The sequence below is a fragment of the Hyposmocoma kahamanoa genome, unplaced genomic scaffold (assembly GCF_003589595.1).
Source record: "Hyposmocoma kahamanoa isolate Upper Pololo Valley unplaced genomic scaffold, ASM358959v1 180, whole genome shotgun sequence".
Classification (NCBI taxonomy): domain Eukaryota; kingdom Metazoa; phylum Arthropoda; class Insecta; order Lepidoptera; family Cosmopterigidae; genus Hyposmocoma; species Hyposmocoma kahamanoa.
The window spans coordinates 4,546,144-4,568,457 of record NW_020653711.1 but is presented as its reverse complement, the minus strand read 5'-3'; the positions used below and the strand labels follow the sequence as shown (position 1 = coordinate 4,568,457).

Below are 22,314 nucleotides of genomic sequence, written 5' to 3'. Positions count from 1 at the left end.
AATATCTAAATGTCTTCGTGTTACTTGCTATTTTTATTTATTTATTAATTGAAAACCAACAGCTTCCAAGACTTAATAAAAACAGGAATAGTAACAGATTTTCAACTATAGTTTTAGACAAAATAAATCAAACATTATCATTAAACAAAATTAACAATAAACATGTGTTAGTAACACGCACCTGTGTCAACAGTCATAAATTACTCAATAAAATTAAGCAAAATGTCTGTAAGTCTGCACTTTAGCACATCAATATCACAACATATGTCAATAACGAGATCATGATGGCTCAGCGAACTATCCAAGCTCTTGCTTGGATTAATCTTTTTTAAAGAGAAAAAAATTTTGTCTGTTGCTTAGACCTCGCCAAAGGAACAGTGACAGGGTGATAGTGTCATAGAACGCATAGATACAGTCGATACTCTAAGGTAACTGACCCCTACTCATCTATTTGGTTCGGAGTAGATCAGTGTGAAAAAAGTTGTTTAACAAACTTAACCTATAGTATATAACCTGTAAGACGTAAAATTAATTTTCGTATGACTTCCTTACGGTATCATTAGCGAAGGACGTTTTACGGAAACGTTTTGAGTCAATTTCATCTTTTATTACATTAAATATAAATTTCAACCAAAAGCTGCAATTTTCTTTTCTGGTGAATACCCATGAAGGCTCTCAGAACCAAGAGGTCGACTGAAGACTCAGGTTTCATAAGACATCCACTGTACATTAAACGAAATATCACCCTATAGGCCGCGGCATTCAACATTACCGTTTATGTTGTTTAGAATATACCTACACTACATCAAGAAAAAATCGGCGAATATTTAAACGTAATAAGGATAATAATAAGTATGTGGAGCCTCACAGAGACACTGTAGTGCGTGGAAACTGTAGCCCCCTCCCATATCCTTGCAAGCATGAGTGGCACAGACTCTATCGCCAACGCGGCTGAGAACAGCAAAAGGTTCAAATTCGCCAACTTGCTCAGTGCTACAGTTTTGTGCCTTTTGCGGTTTAAATCCTGGGTACCCGAGGTCCACAGGCAAAACTTCTAGCGAACGAACTGTCAGATCGCCTCGTAGAAGTCTCCAGTAACCACAAGGTAAGGTAGTTATTTCCGCCAAAAAATAAGTTTAGCTATTCAAAGGGGAAATATTGCCAGCCTTCTGGGTACGATACCCCAGGGTAAGGCCCTTCAGGAAATTATCTACTTACAAACTTTCAAATACTATATTATATTATATTTACACTGTTTATATTATATTTCAATAAGCTTAATAAATACCTGTTGTTAAAGGTTATATTACCGTTGTGTAATTTATGCATTTATTTATTATAGTTGTGGATTCATTACAATCATAATCTAGTTTCTTATAAATAAAATGATGACCGATGACGAATGTACCAATTTGTATTGTCAGACCAATTTTCAAGCCACGTAATTAAAAATAATACTGGTACGGGTTAGCCTTCTATATCTAAATTAATAAGAAAAATCTTCTTGTAGTTTTCGTATTCTTAGAGCAGATAGTGCGAAACTCCTCAGAGATTAACTTGTACATGATTTCTGCCGCCATTTTTACCACCAAAATTTACAGAAAAGGGCAATTATAGTGATGTATATTTTTACATCTGGATAGAGAGAGATACATCTCTTATATCATCATCATCTATCATCTCTTGGAGGTTGGCATACTCTGTGTCAATATCGAATTTGTCACAAGACCTTTCAAAGACCACACCTTTTAAACCAACTTTTTGAACATGTTTCTCGACTATCTGGTCTTCGGCGTTTTGGATAGTCAAAATATCTTTGGATATCTTCCTGAATGAGTGACAAACAAATTTGTGTTTGGTTATTTTAACTTTAGTAGCTTTGTGCATTGTACCTTTATTCTCCTGTAATTTTTTTGTTTCTCTTTGCTATTTCTTCACCACCCGTTACCATTGTACAGCAAACAAAAAAACAAAAAATCAAAAAACCCTTTGTGTGGGTTTTAGTCCCTTTGTAAGGATTGAAGTATCAGTCTAAACTCAAAGTTCGGAATGTACCGGGCATGCCCATGTGCTCACTGTTGAAAGTATCCACTGGTCGAAGAGATTCATCAGTACAGGCTTCGTTCATTTCTTTTCTGTATTTCGTGAACTCTTCTGAACTCATTTCTTCTAAACAGTCATCTGAAACACAGAAATAAAATTTACATTATCCTTTGATTGAGTCTGATCGTCGTCATCAACAACCTATTTGGACGTTCCTCTGCTGGGCACAGTCTCCTTGTATGCGAGGGTTTATGCTATAGTCCGCCACGGTGGCCTAGCGCAGGTTGGAGACTTTACACGTTTTCCGAGGGTTATGAACCTTCTTCGACGTGCAGGTTACATCATGATATTTTCGTGGACCGCAAAGCTCATAGTAAATTTCAAACTAAATTTCGCATATAAATTCCGAGAAACTCAGAGGTGCGGGCCCCAATGCGGCCTCTGCTTGAGAGGCAGGTAGGTCAAACCATTATATTAAATGAGTCTGATAATTTAACTAAAATATTGTCTTACCATGTAACTCAGCCAGACTCTTTTCATTGCCGCCATAGTCTTTGGGCATGATTTCCTTAGGAACATGCTCGTAGAACTTTTCAAGTGTGTTTATCGCGTGTATTCTATCACCTAGCTTTGCACTGAGAACTTGCTTAAAAACAGAGATTCCAGTGTCTATAAATTTCGATGAGGATAGGTAATATACACCTCTCAATCTCCATCCATAACCGTCCTGAAAAATTAGATTACGTAATAAACAACAACCAAATGGCGGTACATAATGCTTTGTTGATTCCAACGCTAACGTATGGAAGTAATGTTGGGTATGATAGAGGAAGCATGAGAGCAAAGTGAATGCAGTTGAAATGAGATCCGTCAGACAAATAAGTAATGTGCGGTTATGTGACAGACTGAGAAATACTGTGACCCGTGAACAATGTATTTTGAAAGAGGATGTAGTGACTAGGAGTAGCTTGGGCACATGGAGCGGATGAATAAATGTAAATTAACAAAACAAAATATAGAGCTAACGTAGAAGGCATCGTTGAATGAGAATGACAACGAAGAACATTCTCAGATGAAATCGAGAGTATTCTAAAAAAGGATAGGATGCGCAGTGAGACAAATAAGAGGGCCTGTATGAAAGAATTTCGAATGTAAGTGAGGTAAAAGAGGTTTATCAGGTTGTGCTAAGTGGCGATCGATGTCTCTGCCTACGCTTAGCAACATTGATTGCAGATTGAAGTACATTTATGAAAATGTAATTTATGTTAAAAGGAATAGTAATTTCTTTATGAAAAATAGTGACAGACATAACATTAATACGAGGAATAGAAATAAACTAGCTTTTCTCGATAGTCGTCTTCACAAAATCAAAAAATAATTTAAGGGGCAATGTATACGCTTCTATAACAAGATTCCGGTTGATATACAAAATTTGCCTTTCACGAGGCTTAAAACTATAGTGAAACAAAAACTTCAGTGGAATCAAAGATCTACGGTTAACTGATGATGACACCATGGTCAGTTTTGATGTTCAGTCGCTGTTTACCAACCTACCAGTAAAAGACTGCATTGAAATTGTACGTAGGAAGCTAAGGGAACATAATATGTCCATTGAATATGCAGAATTATTAGAACACTGCCTAACATCAGGCTATCTATTGTGGAATAATGAATTCTACCTACAAATTGACGGTATAGCGATGGGCTCCCCGGTATCTCCCGTTGTTGCCGATATTTTCATGGAAGACTTCGAGGAGCGAGTTTTACCCATGGCCCCAGCTAGGCCGAAGATTTTCAAACGGTACGTTGATGATACTTTCACAATATTACCTAAAGATAGCATACCTTCTTTCTTGGACCATCTTAATTCTTTTAGTACTAAGGTCCAATTTACTATGGAACAAGAGAATTGTGGTACTTTAGCTTTCTTAGATGTTTTAATTAAAAGAAATCCTAATAACACCCTAGGCCATACTGTATTTCGAAAGAAAACCCATACAGATAGGTACCTCAATGGTAATTCCCATCACCATCCTAGCCAGTTAGCTACCGTGGGCAAATCTTTGTTTCAGAGAGCATATGGTGTCTGCGACAGTAATCATCTGGCGGGGGAACTTCAGCATATAAAGCAAGTCCTACATGCGAATAAGTTGAGGATTCCACGCCAACACCGCAGACCCCGTGTGAAACCACCAACAGTCGAGCGAAGACCTGCCATCTTACCTTACGTGAGAGGTGTTACAGACAAGATCGGAAGAGTCCTCAGGCGTGCATCTATCAAGACCTATTTCAAGCCCCTGAGGAAGATTTCTCAGTTCCTGAGACCCGTGAAATGTAACATCCCCTTACAGGATGCAGGAGTTTACAAGCTTGACTGTGAGTGCGGTCTCTCTTATATTGGACAAACAAAGCGAAGTATTTGTACCCGCGTCAAAGAACATATAGCTGATGTCAAACACCGTCGCGTAAACAAGTCTGCAGTCTGCGAGCATGTCATGGATAAACCTACACATTCAATGAAGTTTGACAAACCCCAGGTCCTTGCAAAAGAAGTCCGTTATCTACCCAGGATGCTGCGAGAGGCCATTGAAATTAAAAAACATCCTAATTTCAACAGGGAAGATGGTTTCTCCGTACCACCAGTTTGGGATCCAGTATTTCCTCTAATGAAAAATCCCAAACAGACATAAGACTGCAGTACTAATTAATATGTTTTAGTTTATTCTAATTTCTATTAATAATTAATAATAAATTAAACTTAATAAAAATTCATTCAATAAAATAATTTGTAAAACTTAATGTAGCGTAAATTGGAATGTTTTCTTTGTAAAATTAAAAATAAGGTATTTAATTAATAACTATTGTAACTATAGTGAAAAAATAGGGTGGTTTGCATTAATATTAGACATAACTGGTTGAAGACTGTACCACCTCAGTCAACCGTAACCATGGGACCTGTAAAGGGCCCGAAACGTCGGTTTGTTTGAAAAAACAAATATACGCGATTTAAATCCGGAAAAATAGTTTCATTTCCTATTTATACTAAAGGTTATTATACAACTTCTGCGTACTTGGATGACAAAAATCCGTGGTAGTAACCCGTTTAGCTCATGGAGGTAGTCTCGATCTCTGATGTTTCAAATAAAAAAAATATTGTAAATGTTATTTACAAAGAGCAACCCCTAGAGTTTCTTGCTCATTCTTCTCAGGGGAATCTGCCTTACGAATGAGCGGTAGAGTTTAACTATTGTGACGATTTCAAGTGTAATAATGCTTACCTATGAAATAAAGATTATTTTGAATTTGAATTTGAATTTGAATTAATATTGTAAGGAATTAAAATTAATTTGCATTTAGAAGTTTTTACGATCTCTTATTATCATGAGAGTCATAAAGTTTTAGTAGCAGTAGAGGTCCTTGTGACAGTGGTGGAAATACTGCCTCCATATCTATTTCTTTATATTATTTTTATAATGTGAGCATTACTGCGTTTTGGATATACAGGGTAAGGGTGCTGATGAAATTACAAGCACATGGATTTTTTTAACACACAGCCTCACAGCCCCGCCTAGAGAAACCCTGCGTCGCGGGTGCCATGGACACACATATATACAATCAAAAACATAATTTCAGTACAGAGTATTAAAAAAACCGACCTCAAAAGTATGTGGAATTACATCTATTTGCCAAGTTTTATTGAAAACGGTTACAGGAAAGTGCGCGAAACCTGATTCATCCCCTAGTTCGCCACTATACGGAACTTGACACAGGAGATAATAAAAATCGGTTCTCACTACTCAAAGTATATTAAATTAGAATTAGAGAACAGCCAAATCAACCATTAAAATTATTGCTCGTTGTAATAAAATTTAGGCGCTATTTATAAACATGAATCTTCATGCATGGAAAACCACCCTTAGAGGTGGATGCTTTTCTTCAAAATTAAATGGGACTGTTGGAAAAAAGGTACCTCCATAGTAGAAAGAATCATCAAAATCGGTTCACAAATCCCGGAGTTATCGCGTAACACACATACAAAAAAAACATACAGTCAAATTGAGAACCTCCTCCTTTTTTTGAAGTCGGTTAAAAATTACACCCAAACTCACGGGAGAAATAAATGTAGGCAATACAAATATTTTACTCCGGAACCTCTGAGTGGCAGACTAGGAGTGTCTCAACCCCCGTTCACACGGCATTGTATTCCACGTTTTTTACAGTAATATTAATCTTACCGAATAAATAATGACTCATACATTAGATACAGAACCGTTCACACGGTGTTTGTCCGTTTGAACGCAACGGACTTGTGTAGCAAATCGAATGAACTTAACGTATTCGGTGTACAGTGGCGCATAGTATTAATGCATCTCTTTTACTCGGCGCGAGGTTATACGTTTTTTTCGAATAGTTACCGAACAAGCGGTGTCTATTGAAGTATATTTTAGAAGGAGGGTAGGTACGCATAATTTTATGAATACAAAATGGCCGGCAAACCTTCTGTCTAACGAAAACGATTTATTTATTGATATCTTTGGAACAAACGACCGTGTTGTGGGACAAAACTAAACCCATTATATACATTCTGTTCCTCAGGCGGCAAAGCCGTTGGCGTCTTCTGTGCAAATATAAAAGTGCAACAAAGCGTGGATCCATCATAGACGTGTTCTCAGTGCGATTGCTGTGTGAATACTGCGCCTATCCGTCTTTTGAACGCTTGAAAATGTATCGTATGAACCCCGCTGTTTATCCGTTCATAATCGAATAAGTTAAAAAATGTGCAGGACAATGCCGTGTGAACCAAGGCGCAGGGTACAGAAGCAGTGATGCTTAGATCTTTGCGATTGAAAACTTTAAGTGGCACTGAAATTGTGATAGGCAAGAATGAATAGGCTTACGACATTTTCGTCCCATTACTTGAAATATACCTAATCACATTATTCTCTCTATTTTATAAAAGTATATCTCTCCTTTCTCCGGCTGGTAGTAAAGTCTTGCTCATTTGTAGCATTAAGTAGGAGTAGAGTTCCTTGTGAAAGAGTTCGTCCTGGGATGTACTGCCACCTTATCTATTTCTGCTGCCAAGCAGTAATGTCAGCATTACCGTGTTCCGGTTTTGAAGGGTAAGGGTGCTGGTAAACTTATAGGCACATGGGACTTCTCAACTTATGACTCACGGTGACGGGCGCACTGCGTGTAGCTTACCATGAGGCGCACGACATGTTCGGTCCGTAACTTGGTATTAAAATAAAAAAAAATAACCAAAATAAAATGATACTTACTACCATTGTAGTCGTTACTTTACGCATCTCCGTAATACTAACGTTACTGACAAACTCTAAAACGTTTAAACCTCTATAGTCACAAAGAGTAATATAGCCGTTCGCGTAGTCGTGTGCTCGGAGATACTCGAAACACTGTAAAAGGTGGAAATATTGGATTTATCGATCTATACAAAATGTATGAAATATTTCACCTCTATGGATGGAAACTTGGCGAATAGATTTAATTCTACGAGCTTTTGAGGTAGAAGTTTTTTTTTATATAAAAAAGTTGTAATTATTGTTTGTTTGAAAAATGCTAATTAGATATGCTGATTTTGCTTAACAATAAATCTGAAACTAAAGAAGATATAAAAAAATTGCTTATAAGGGGCTGTAGATTTTGTTTCACTGATTCTAGATACATTAATAACTCAAGAAATCAATAAGTACACAATAGTAAAAAAACCGACGTCAAAAGTTCGTGGAGTTACATCTATTTGCAAAGTTTTATTGAAATCGGTTACTGGAAAGTGCGCTATACCGGATTCATCCCCTAGTTTGCCACCCTTACTCGTATATGTGGAATATTTTCTTCAAACTTAAATAGGACCACTACTACTGAGGTTATACGATGGCGATACTTCCTGTAAGTTTTCACATAGATTCATATACTTCATACCTTTTTCCCATCGGGGTAGGCGGACACAACAATCTTCCACTTGTTACGGTTTTGACACACATCTTTCGCCTCATCAACACGCATCAGTGCTTTCACACACGTTCGTCAGTTAAGGGTTCTCTTGACCTGGCCCTTCTTTAGGATGGCCTTAATTTGGTCATAGTAAGTTCGCCTTGATCGGCCGGCGGATCTAACCATACTTTTCAAAGCTCTCATTTCTACTGCATAAATTCTACTTTCGTGCTTCTTCTACCAAACTCAACATTCACTATCATACATAAATGTAGGAACCAGCACCCATCTGCACAACCAGTCATGCTTTTTTGGATACTTTTCGGCTGCCCATGAAGGCATGCAACGCACCATTCACCAGATTCCCTGCATTCACTTTCCTTTCAATGTCACTTTCATGGCTTTCATCACATATTTTCACACTCATTTAATATAATGGTGCGGGTGTTTTTATGAACGCAAACTGAGCTTAATTATAGGACTTATTACTTAGGTACTCGGAATTATAACGCTCGGTAAATTTGTTTATGACCTATTACTGTCTTAAATAAAAAAATAAATATTTACTATAAGCCAAATCCTGTAGATGTCGACTAAATCTTTCGTATCAGGTACCTTGTTGAATCTTAAAATGAATACTCTGCAGTGATCCTTCGTTAAAGTAGGTAGAATGGCCTGTGTTCTGAAATCATTCGAAAATAACACTTTTAAAACCCTGATTAAGGTTAATAATAGAACGCATACACTCTCGAAATGAAATGCATTTCATTTCGAGAATCACCACACTAATAGTTACAGAACCATTAAGGCGGTCAGAAAAATCTTTGTCAATGTAATAACAGCGAATGTGGTCTACAGAAGAATTTTAAAAATATCGTGGACGGATAGAATGTCCAATGAAAGAGTGTATACAGATGGTGAATAAGAAATTAGAGGTCTTAAGTACTGTCAAAAAACGCAAAGTACAGTACTTTGGTCATATATGCGTAAAGATAAATACGACCTACCCCGACTAATTATGCAGGGGAAGATACGGGGAAAGCGACCACCTGGAAGAAGGCGTACTTCGTGGCTTAAAAATCTCCGGACATGGTTCAACCTGAGCACAAGATCCTTGTTCTGTGCAGCTGGGTCTAAAATACAGATAGCCCTAATGATAGCCGACCTCCAGTAGGAGATGGCACCTCAAGAAGAAGAATAACAGGGAAAATGTCGTTTTGATTCGCGTCGGCGGTCCGAGAGGAAATAAAACGCGTAACGTTTTTTTCGCTCTTATAGCTTGGACATTAGGTTTTTCTGACCGGCTCAAGGCAATCCTGTATGCATAAATGTGGTGAGTCCCTAGTGCAATCATCTATGTATAATAAAGCTTCAAATCGTCTTACATCTTTTCACCGAATACGTGCTTAAAGTCGTTCTTCAAATCATAGTTTCCAAACAAGCCCTTCACAAACGTTCTCAATGTGCACATTTTATCTATTCGCTTCTTAGCCCTTTCTATGGAGCCTTTGCTACATATTATTGTTATTTCCAAATAATCTCGAGCTGTAAGAACAAAGCAGACAAATGTAAAAGTAAATTCCTTGTCGTCTTATGTAAACGAAAGAGACGTTACATTGAACATTTTTTATGTTACATACTTAAATAAAAGATATTTAAAGACAAAAACTTACTCCTATAAAACATTATACATTATTTTAGAAGTCCTAAAAACACCTCAATACCCTCCTAGAAATATTTTAAGGACTTATAATATTGTTTTTAACAAAACATATTTTTAAGGAACCTGTGAGCCGGCCACGATACAGGGCAGAAGTTTTTTTTAGGTTAGATGTTTTTGGCAAAATCTACTGTAAACCCCTTTTTTCTTAAAAAAAAATTGTTTTAAGATATTTACGTCCTGTTTTGAAATTCAAACTTAATTAAAACCAAAATTTAATTTTAAAAGAGCACGAAAATATTTTAAAATCTAAAACATGATTCGCTTAAAAATCTACGAAATTTCGATTACGTCCTTTCTACAGAACACCGACGATATGGTCTTATTAATTTTTTAATAAATTTTCAAAGAATTTTTTTAAATATCTATTTTTATTCAAATGAAAATGTGTAACAAAAAAGTTGAACAATAACTAATGGCCATACTCATTATAATCAAGAAGCAAGTTGTTTTATTGTGGTTCGAATGCCAACTCATCAAAAATGTCAACTCACACCAAAGGAAGGAGGGCGCCACGGTCCGTAAACAAAGATCGTCTATATATATATTTTTAAATTAGTTACTACAAATAATTTACTACAATTTCATAAATACTGTGTTGTGTATACTACGTAAGTGAAATCAACGTAATTTAAAAAGCAACCAGCCATAACATCACGACTGCGAAACAACGAATCTGTGCATTTTTTTGGTGATGTAACTGAATATATCAAGACTCCACTTGGCAGCAAAGACTCAAATTCTAAGGGAACCTATACCGAAGGTACAGAAGAGAAATAATACTTTTTTATAACCTCACATATTTAAATAACAACATACGATGTTCTACAATTTATCACATAAACAGTGCCATCTAGTGTCGAATAGCTGCACTAATTGGGAAAGGGCGCCATCTAGTTTCAAGTGCCTCTACCAGCTCGCACGTATTTCAATCGATCGATCCTTTAAAATTACATGATACTATTCGAAATAGAGTGCGCTATATAGATACAAAAATATAATTCAAAACAAACTGTAGATAACCATGGCAACTAAAATTTCTCCGCGAAAACGCTCAGGGTGTAAAAACATTCTACCAAAACGAGAGCATCTACGGTGCGAAATATACAAAGGAATATACGAATATACGACCTGGAATGTGCAAACGTAAGTCTTAAGTTATTTAACTTGATGGAACGTAAAAATACATGGAAATGCCCGGAATGCTTGTGCAAGCGACCGAAAGTGGGAAATTTGAATACTCCGGTGCACTCCTCGTCATCAAACGACATTCCACGGGAAACTGAACGTAAAACACCGCCATGCCCCACAATAGAATGTGGTTACATTTTGAAAGTCCTGTCTAAGTCTATAAAAAATATTTCACCCGAATTCGAAGGCGGCACCACAAGAACACAACCTGTTGTTAATTTGGAATCACCCACACCGAGGGAAATTCAACTCTTTTGGGATAACATTAAAGTCTTGAAATAGGCAAATTCAGGGAAACTATAGATAGTATTCGTAAGTACGAATACTTTAAAGTTGCAAAACTTACCAGAAGGCCAGAATTGACACCTTAGAAAAAAAGGTAAGTAAAGTGCAATAGAGTAAGGTCCCGGAATCGAGTAAAATTAGTAACCTCGAAGAAACTATAACCCAATTGAAAATAGAACTCCTAGATCGTGAACAAGAACAACTCGCTAACGATGTAGAGATAGCCAACTTTCTAGAAACAGGAAGTGAGAATCCCACACACATCGTCCTCACAGTCGCTCAAAAACTGGGCGTCGAGCTAGAAGACAGGGATATTGTGAGAACGGAACGCGTGGGCCCGGTGCGCGCTGCGGGTGATGGCGGTACGCCTCGTCCTCGACCACTCGCCGTGCGCCTAACGCGACGCTCTATACGGGACGCGATACTGGCCGCTGTTAGGGTCCGTCGCCGTTTCAGCACCGATGACATGGGGGTGTCTGGAGCCGTTAAACTATTCTACATAAACGAACGCCTAACTAAGCATAACCACCAGCTGTTCTACAAGGCGCGCGAACTCGCCAACCAACTGCAGTGGAAGTATGTGTGGACACGAGATGGTAAAGTTTTCGGTCGACAGGAGCACGGAAAGGCCCGCCACCGTCTCCAAGTGGACTCTGACTATGTCAAGGTTTTTGGTATACACCTTGTTAATGCTAAGCCTGATGGACATTAACCATATTTACAAGCGTCCCTATTTAATCTTGGTGTTAAATAGGGACTCTAGTATATAGTCTTATTACTTTTATTGCCAAGTAAAGATACATAATATGTGCGATATCCGTTTTGATTGTTATCATATTACTTATATTCTGAAAGCATTGAAACCGAACCAATTTAAAGCAAAAATATGTACAACGGTAAACTATCTGTTAAAAATATTCTTATATAAAATTATAATGTCTAATGGTTAACAAAAGCAAATTCTGTTTGAAACTGGGATTGTTAAATATACGCTCTTTAAATACCGGTCGTGACGAATTATTGAACAGTGTAGACAGTCACCAATTGGATAATCTGGTACTGCACGAGACGTGGTTGAGGTAGGGAGAGGAAAGCCATGCTTCGGTGGTGCCAGAGTACATTTAAAGTACAGGCCGAGAAAGGACAGAGGAGGTGGAGTAGGATTCTGTGTTCACAGAAACTACGAGCAAGATTCAAAACATATCCGGATTCAACTCAGCAACAGCTGTGGTTAGAACTTACTTTACCCGACCGAGGACGCATAGCTATTGGCACAGCATATAGACCAGAATCTATAGAGGTACATACTGCAATAGAGGCTTTGAACGAATCCATTAGCGTATTTGGTTACTGCGACCATATCTTTCTGCTCACAGATTTCAATGTCGATCTTCTACAGAATACGCCAAGGGCACATGAGGTTACATCATTTTTTAGTCAGCGTGGATTTCATGTATTAGTGCAAGAGCCTACGAGAATCACAGATACTTCAGCGACTCTATTGGATTTGATCGCAACTGATTCACTTGAGGTATGCAAAAGAGTCTCTGTTTACCATAACCCTCTTCTGAGTGATCACGCCCTGGTGGTGGCAGAATCTAACATAAATAAATAAAAAGAAATGCCAAAGGTTTATTACAAACGTCTTCTGCATAGAATAAACCACGACAAGTTTGTAGCTGATTTAAATTACCTACCCTGGAACTGTATATTCGACGAACAGGATGTGAATGTTAAAGTTCAACTTTTTAACAATATTATTTTGTCACTATTTGAACTACACGCACCGGTGCGGCGTTTTTGCACTAAAACAAAATCACTACCATGGCTGACTGATGACATGAAACTAATGATGTTTCTGAGGGACCAGGCTCTCGACTGAGCACGTAAGACTAGAGTTGAATAGCACAAAAACTATTATAGGTAACTAAAAACATTAACCTTCAACGTTTTAGAAAGAGAAAAGTTTGCTTATTTCGCGTTCTAAGTAAATAATAATAAAAACGATCTCAATGCTATGTGGAAACATATTAAACACATCTCTCCCCTTGCTGGCTCTTCCATCTCACCGAATATTCCCCATCATCTACTGGAACCTAACAGGATTAATGACTTCTTTCTTAGTTCTGTAACAAGTTTAGATGCTGATAAAAACAATGTGGAGTTTTATAGACAACACCGACACTCCGACAGGGTCTTCAATATATTACCTACAACTGAAGAGGAGATAGCAAGGGTCATTATGAACATCGAGACAAATGCTACAGGCCAGGATACAATCTCCATACAAATGATACGAATAACTCTACCAGTCACACTGTCGGTTATAACACATATTGTTAATAAATTCATAACAAGTACAGTTTTCGAAACCTATTCCTAAAAGTGCAAAAGTGGAAGAATGGAAAGATCTGACACCCATCAGTATTTTGCCAGTCCTCTCAAAAGTACTAGAAAGAATAGTGTGCCCTCAATTGACGGAATTTGTAAAAAGAGAGAATATTCTACCTGAAATACAGTCAGGCTTTAGAAGTGGACATAGTACAGATACCGCATTGGCACATATCACGGATGACATGCTGGAATCTTCGGACAGGGGATGGGCAGTATACAAGAGCTTTCGACTGTATGAACCTTGAACTGGCTGTACAAAAGCTATGTTACTACGGCGTTTCAATTTCAAGCTGTGAATAATTGCGCTCATTTCTCACGGGCCGTGAACAGTATGTTGAAGTAGAGTCGGAACAGAGAGAAATATTGAAATTGGAATCGAAGTCTAATAGTAGAGCCACGCCACCGGGATCCATCATAAGTCCAATTCTTTATGCACTCTATACAGCTGACTTACCGCAACGGATGAAACACTGTAAAATGCACCTGTACGCCGATAACACGCAAATTTACTTATTTTTTCATCCGGATCATACAGAGGTAGCTACCAAACATATAAATGAAGACTTAAATCCTCCATCCAAATCAAAACATCCATCAATCAAATTAAATCATCCTTTAAATACTCCATCGACAAATGGGCCCGCCAAAACTCACTTACATTAAATGTCAGTAAGTCCTAATATATAGTGGTCGTGTAGTATTTAAGTAAATGTAGGTAGTACCAAAATGTATGGCGCTAGTCAGTTTGCCGTGAACGATTAAACGTCTATGTTGCTATCCGCGACTTTTATTGGAATTTATCCCGAAATATCACAATTGGCGACGAGAAACTATATCACGCATGTGATTATTAAAATAAGTGACATTAAATTGTGATCGCGATGACGAACAACGGTAACATAGTTTTCGGCGGCAACCTCATATTCGACCACAACGCACAAGAGTGGAGTAGTTTTAAGGAGCGTTTCCAAGCGATGTGTTTTGCAAATGAATTGACGGATACATCCGATAAAGCTGGCACGAAGAGGCGTTTTATACTTCTCACTTCATTCGTGGAAGAAACCTATCGTGTGGCACGAGATTTGGTGTTTCCTAAGACGCTGAATACCGTTGAATACTCAACTCTCATTGAGAAATTAGACACTCATTTTGAGTCTCTAATCGCCATTGACGCACATTCCAAGTGGTTAGAATGTTACTTAATGACTCAGACACAGACTCAGTTAGCGTAATAATTAAATAAACAGACATGTTTAGTAGATTTGGACTTATAAGCACTCTAGTTACGGACAATGCCTGGAGTTTTCGGAGTTTTGCACGTCAAACGGAATTAAGCACGTCACTATTGCGCCTTACCATCCTAACTCGAATAGACAGGCGGAAAATGGCGTTAAGTTTGTAAAGAAAGGCATAAAGGCAATACTTGCGCAAAATCCATCTCAATCAGCTTTTAACATCAAATTAAGTAAGTTATTGTTTGACTACAGAAATTCAGTTCATTGTACAACTGGTGTCTCACCAGCACAACTGTTGCTGGGGCGGTCGTTAAGCTCTCGGCACGACTTGCTGCGCGTGAAGGGCGCGACGCCGCCGATGCTGGAGTCTCTCTAGTTGGAGACACAGTCATGCAGCATGCTCCGTTGCCGTTTGCTTCCTCAGTTAATAATAATGTTACCTCTAAACAGATCTTACAATGTAATCAATACGGAGGGCAGAGAAAATGTAATGCAATATACCTACTGTGAGCGACTTGTACGTTGATGTCAGATCATCCTCCGCTTTGAAAGGAGATAGCCCTGTCAGCGATTTGCACGAGGCCGTCGGATTGAATCCCCAACAGATATCCCCAGAAACATTTTTCGATAGCATCGCTTCATCTAACACCTCGCCACGAAGGCATCCAATGGAAGAGGGAGGAGATAGTATGATACCGTCTGATGAACAAGTGCCATTAGGTAGTCCGAGGGAGATTGTGGAGACAGCAAATGGCTTAACGGGGAACGTTGTGCTAGACGCTCCAGCAGATGATCACCGTAGGAGTTTCCCATTGAGAAGTACCAGGAATAAAGCACCACATTATAAGACCTGAGTCTTAGATCAAGGGTTCATTAAACGATTTTGAATGTCACTAATATAGTAGTAATTTTTATTATTATTGTAAGTATTATTATTTGGGTAAATATTGGTGGAGGGAATGTAGTATTTAATTAAATGTAGGTAGTACCAAAATGTATGGCGCTAGTCACTTTGCCGTGAACGATTAAACGTCTATGTTGCTATCCGCGTCTTTTATTGGAATTTATCCCGAAATATCACAGGTCGGTACAAAGACACAAAAAAAAATTATTAACTACAATCCGAAGCTTACAATAGGCAATAGTGACATTGTAAGAGTACCAACGGCAAATACCTAGGCCTGACAATGGAGCTACGCTATCTGGATAATGTCAATACCACAATAAAAAATGCGTTTTACCGACTAAAACTGTTGTACGGGACCCGGTAGTATTTATAAGAAGGTGTTAGACAGTTGTTAGTTGAAACTTTGATACTGTCACAATTTACATACTGTGATACAGTCTATGGTCCCCGTTTATATAAGTAAACACGAAAAGCTATCCAGCGCGTCCAAAATGCCTGCGCTCGATTCTGTTACTTTATCCCTAGGAGAGCACATGTCACTCCGTAGCTCAATGAAAAAAAAAAATATTAAAAATGGATGCCAGGACTCAGATACATCTTACCTGCTTAATACACAATATTATAACAAAAAATAAACCAAAATACCTATTCAATAAACTTATAGGGATTAAAGACGTTCAAGAAAGACGTAGTAGAGTTGCAAATCTTTTGGTAATCCCTAAGCACAAAATAGTAGGGTTCAGGGGCTGTTTTAAATATGCCGCGTCGAAGGTTTGTAATAATCTCCCACCACCATTACGTAACAGAAAGTCCTTACACACAGTAAAACATCAACTGAAAATGGTAATGTCGACCAAACAGAAAGAAGCACCCCTAGAACAGATTTGTTTTTTTTTTGGCAATAGACATATTCACTAATTTAAAATCAGTTATTCAGATGTACAATTACACAGAAAATTATTGGTTCGGTTTGGTACAAATAAAATATTAATTTTAATTTTTAATAATTCAGATTATATTATTATGCAATGGTTGGTTTTGAGATGTTTATTTTTTTTTTCCTTTTTGTATTTTTTATTTGAATAGTTTAATACCGTAATAGATTACCTTAGTCCTCTAAGTTTACGGAACAGGGCCATAATACAAATATATGTTTACTAAAGTCGGGGGCAGGCTGAAAACCAGTGTTGGGTGACTTCTGTCGCTCAGTGAATGCTGAGACTGTCTCCCATACACAAATCATTTGACTTTTTAAATATATATTCTAAAATCTTGTTTCTTCTTATTCTGTATTATGTGTGTGGAAATAAATGGTTTCAAACTCTATTTGAATAAATAAGTAATAAATATTAGACAATATTATATATGTTGCTCTGATCCCAATATAAGTAACTAAAGCACTTGTGTTATAGAAATCGGGAACAACGACGGTACCATAAACACCTAGAGCTGAAACAATATAGAAACAATTTTTTCTACATTGACCCTGCCGGGGATCGAACTCAGAAGCTCTGAGATAGCGAGACCTTGAAAACCGATGACCGACTTAAAACATTACATTATTTATTACTGAGAAAGCGAAGAACAGTAAGGCCAAGAATAAGATACATAATTCTTTCATGATACAGATACATAATTAAGTCGCTTTAAAAACGAAGACTAGGGCTTCTAAAAGGAAGTCTAAATAAGAGCGTAGTAAAGAGAAAGAAAAATGCAGAGCATATAGGACAAAATATAATAATGACTTACAAAAGTTTTTCTTCACGAAATGTTCCTGTTTCTTTACCCATTCATCCAGAATGTCGACAGCTTCTTTCATTCTTCCTGGTCCGTCTAAGTCAAAAGTCTTGCGGACAGCGTTCAAAGTGTCTGGTCGGAAATTCAAAACGGGACTTTTTGGTAAAGTCTCCATTCTCCTCTGTTTTAAATAAAAGTTGTACTTTAATTTCATTTAAATAATTTTTGTCATGTAAAAAAAGTCAAAACGAGCAGACGAGCCACTTGATAGGAAGTGGTCATCGTCGCCCATAGACATTTGCAACATCAGATGACCTGCCTATCGCGAAAGATTAAATAACAAAAAGCATATGTTTTCCCTGTTGTATTTTCCACAACAGGTGTTATCTTACATCATCTTCTTCAAAGCTCAAATTATTACATTTTAAAGAAAACCCCTACATCATCTCACAGGAAGCTGTAACTTTAAATACATGTCAAATTTAAAAGAATCATGCATACAGAATAGGACTAAATAGTTTCTTATCCCAATACACTCTCAACATAGGGACATACTACTGCATTTATTTGATTTGTAGTTAAAACCAGCCAAAAGACTGAGAAGAGATCAACTTTATCATCATAATTATAATGTACCAGACAACCACGCCAACTGCCTGGGAAATCCCTGTACTATGAGTACCAGAACAAGGCAATTCACTTTGAGGACCCAAAAGACCCAGACCAGTACCAATTTAGGGACTCGGGACCTGCTCAGCCAACGCCAACAGTTGAAACTTTGCACCACCGAGGTCAATAGTACCTAATGATTGTGTTAACTATGATTGTGTCACGACTGAAAGTAGCAAATTCAGGTGTGATGTTTCCAAAATAAATGTTTTGCATATACGGAGAAAATTTTGCTTGAGACAAATTGGGACAACTTGGAGCAAAGTTAAAAAAAAACATTATTTTTACTGTTTACACGAACGTGGATGTCAAAATTTCAGAGATTTCGGATTCGTTTTAGGGATCAAAAGTATTTTGTTACCCATTACTATAATTTGCACTAAATACCACTACGAGTTAGTGGTAGTTTTGTGATTAGTGGGCAGTATTGCACATAGTATTTGTAACACAAAAAGCAAAACAATGATCATAATTGGGTGAAGAACTATATCTCACAGATGGCGCAAAAAAAGCCTGTGACCTTGTGGCACAAAAATGTCGTTAAAAACCAAACAAAGATCTGCAACAAACACATAGAGAAATTCGAAAGGTCCGCGGGTTTGTTGCGTGGCTTAGTTGGCATAGCGTCTGACACGGATTTTTTTTAATTTTTCGATCTTTGTAAATGTAACAAACTAGTGGAGTTATTTCACAAAAAAAATTAAATATCGTGATGGTGAAACCTGATAATCAACAAAATTATATATATATATATAGTTCAAAAAACAGATCACTTCAAAATTATGTTTCAATACATCATACCTTTAGTTAATGAATGTAACCGAGGTAAGACAAAAATAATCAGTTACATAAGCTAAAAATGACTCTGAAGAAAAGAATTTGTCTTACGCAAATCTGGGGTAAATTTTGCTGCAAAAATGAAATGACTTGAATTTGAACCTATCGGCCAAGAAACTGGCTTAATCGATGTTAATAACCTTGTTTTTAATTTAAAAGATTTCTTTTTTATAAATAGGAACATAGGTGTCAAAATTCAAAGTAACCCTTTCATTTAATACTGCTGTAATCCATTACAATCAAACAAAAAAAAAACTCTTAGACTTACCGCTACTACGAACACCTATAGCAAAACAACAAACACGTCAGCTCTCGTTCAGAAACCGGTCTTTTTAAAATACTTATAATTTTACCTTTATTTATGAATATAGCTAATAATTTATATAGCTATTTACAGACCTTTATTACATAGGTTGATTAAAAATTACTTTGAACACAGGAGAATTTTTTTGTTCATTATATCCTGTCTATAAACTCTCTAATGCAATGAAAAGAAATGAAACTTGCATAGTATGTAATATTTTACAAAATAATGCTATTACTATTGATACAAAGGTTGAACAACACAAAGAAAGATTCCTTCTGTTGCTACACTGGGGTGCTCGTACCAATTGAGCGATAGACCAAGTTGGCAGATGTTACGAACTTTTCTACGTGCTGGTTGCACAAATTTGTGTCGAATTTTGTCGCCTTTATGGCCGTCAATGCCACTTGTGAGAAACGTATGAAAACAGTGCTATTTCATGACTGTTCATAAGCTACTAAAATATCGTGAGAAAATTTGACATTGGATAGGCTTAAAATGTTTGTGTAATATTTACCCCATTTAGACAACATCTGTGCTTGCGCACAGATTTTGTCTAAACAGTGTGACACACACGTTGTCATAAAAATCACCCTTTATAGAATAATTGGTACTTACGAGAGAAGTAATATAAATAATGGGAAAAATGTAATGGCGGATTCTTATAACAGTCTTTTGTTGTGTATAATCATTGGTAAATTACTTCGCAAGAGAGATTTTTATTTCCTTGTAACATAATCAAGACTAATTCATTCCATAGCAATGATTACCTTACTATGAGATAATCATTGCTATAGAATAAGTTCAACTTTCAAGTACAGAAGTTCAACATCACTTTTATTTTGTAAATTTGAACAAAAACAATTCAATATTGATTTTTATAATGCTTAGAAGTCGTAATTGCCGGACAGCTTCAGAGGGTTAGGAATGTTTTTTTACCTAGACACTATCGAGGCAGAAAAGCTTACAACAGTTGTTTTGTCAACGTTGAAAGCTTCTAGATTCATACAAAGATGCTCTATCCTCATTAGGGCTGAGAAATTTCACCTTTTCACTTCCTTGGTCACTTTTCCTTTCCTTATAAAATTGTTAGGTTAGGTTAGCTAGTTAATCTAATTTTTTTCAAACATTTCTTTTGTAAACTCATCTACTGTAGTCAGCTCTGACAATGGGACCTGTAAAAGTTGGTTACGAAACGTTGGTTAGTTAGAAAATAGTTATTTTTGATACAAGTGCGGAAAGTTAGTCAATATTCACGAGTCTCGAGGTTTCTTGGCCCGAGGCAGAGGCGAGGGTCGAGACTCGAGACAAGTGAAAATGACAAATTCGCACGTGTATCAAACGATGTTTTTTAATACATTTGCGAAAAAAGTACATTGAAAGTAAAATAAAACAGTATTTAAAAAAAAACTCATTTTATTTCTTTGTCTGATAAAAATTCACAGTACAATGGCAACTGTTGCCAGTATTCAGCCACATTAAAATTACTATTTTAGTGGCGCGGCGCGCAGCGGTCTCTCGTAATACTCACCTCCGGTCATTGTTAATACTCAAACAGCAATCTTTATGAAAATATTTTGGTATTTTTAAATGTAACCCACATTTAAAAATACCAAAATATTTTCATTTTTTGTAAGTATATATGAATATTTTCATCAGTTGTTTTATAAAACACCTATGCAATTTAAACGAATAAGATGTTTGTAAGTAAATATAAGTTTTAATGACGAATGACTTAAGTCACAAAGCACATAAATATTAAATAAATACACAACCTCTTTAGTTCTATGCTTAAGACTTGAAACAACAGTAAATAAAAAAAATGGAAAAGTAAAAAGCACTAGTGCGAAAATTCCAACTTTCGGCACGATTTGTAGTACGAAAAATTCCACGGTTTTGAGCAATTGTATTAAAAAATAATAATAAAATAATATACACTTATTAGATTTAGGTCTGATTTTTTTTACGATACTAAGTGACGGGTTGAACAAGTCGTACGCCTGCCGGTGAGCGTCCATAGCAGTTGCAGTGCCCCTCAGAGCTTTAAATCGCTAAAACTGGGGGACACCGCCACTGCGCCCACCACCCTGATAATATATGGGTTGGTAAGTCCCATGCATGGATAAAAAACAATAAAGTACCTTAAGCCTCGTTTACTATCAGAACCGCTGTCGCAAAGATTCACACAGTCATAATTATTGAATATCAAGATGATATTATTTTTTTTGTGACATTACTCCACTAGTTTTGACTGACGTCAAAATTCTGTGCATGTTACGCAATTACTCCGCATTTATAAACCGATTTCTAAAATGTTATGTGTGTTCAAAAGCCGATGTTTCCCCGTAGACACATTCCTTAACTTTTGGTCCGATAGAAAATTATAATAGGGTTAAAGTAAATGTTAGTGATTAATATTCTTAAATGCAAATTTATCCATTATTAAGTGTTAATGCGTGCAATTGATGTATGTACATAATGTATTTGAGACATTTCAGTATAATGGAGGAATTAACTCTACTTCATAATATACGTGTAGATATTTTTTTTACATTGAACTAATTAAAAATGATACTATTTTTTTCGAACCTACGTTAATGTGTTTTTCAAACTTAATCTCAATCTTATATACTTGGGCCATTTAATACGCCGGAAACGTTGGTTTATTTGAGAAAACAAAATATACGTGATTATTTAATTGCGAAAACCCATAGAAGTGAACTAATATTGACATAGTGATCCCATAACAGAGTTGCTCAAAATATGGATCTTATTTTAACGTTGTGTATTTTGACGCTGACTGTACTGCAGGTTAGAGGCCAATTGCGTTATAATAATATATAAAAGGTAGTTATTGTTTACAGTTTTCCTTTGGTCTGCAGCTGTGTGTGTATGTGTGTGTGTGTGTGTGTGTGTGTGTGTGTGTGTGTGCGTGAATCGCTTATAAAGAAAAATATTTTATTACACATACACTTTCACTTTAGGTAAATTTATAATTAAGAATGTTTCTTTAGTAATATTTAATTTAACACAATTT

General features: G+C 36.7%; 1 protein-coding gene across 1 annotated transcript; it reads right to left on the bottom strand.

Moving 5' to 3' along the window:
- Positions 1 to 6: 6 nt before the first annotated feature.
- LOC113225921 (alpha-tocopherol transfer protein-like) lies at positions 7 to 17,642 on the bottom strand. The gene is made up of 6 exons (XM_026458388.1): positions 17,480 to 17,642; positions 9,384 to 9,543; positions 8,566 to 8,680; positions 7,326 to 7,460; positions 2,557 to 2,770; positions 7 to 2,181 (listed from the first exon to the last, which is right to left on the bottom strand). Exons 1-6 carry the CDS (start codon positions 17,640 to 17,642, stop codon positions 2,027 to 2,029), a joined length of 942 nt encoding a protein of 313 aa, XP_026314173.1. The 3' UTR covers positions 7 to 2,026.
- Between the last annotated feature and the right edge of the window lie 4,672 nt (positions 17,643 to 22,314).

Bases quoted from the DNA above. Each gene is read 5' to 3' on its own strand.
- LOC113225921 (XM_026458388.1), bottom strand. From the start codon at position 17,642: ATGGAGACTTTACCAAAAAGTCCCGTTTTGAATTTCCGACCAGACACT. The intron at 8,681-9,383 runs GTAAGACGATTT...GAATGATTTCAG, and splicing joins CACGTATTCGGTGAAAAGAT to AACACAGGCCATTCTACCTA. The intron at 2,182-2,556 runs GTAAGACAATAT...TCTGTGTTTCAG, and splicing joins GAGTCTGGCTGAGTTACATG to ATGACTGTTTAGAAGAAATG.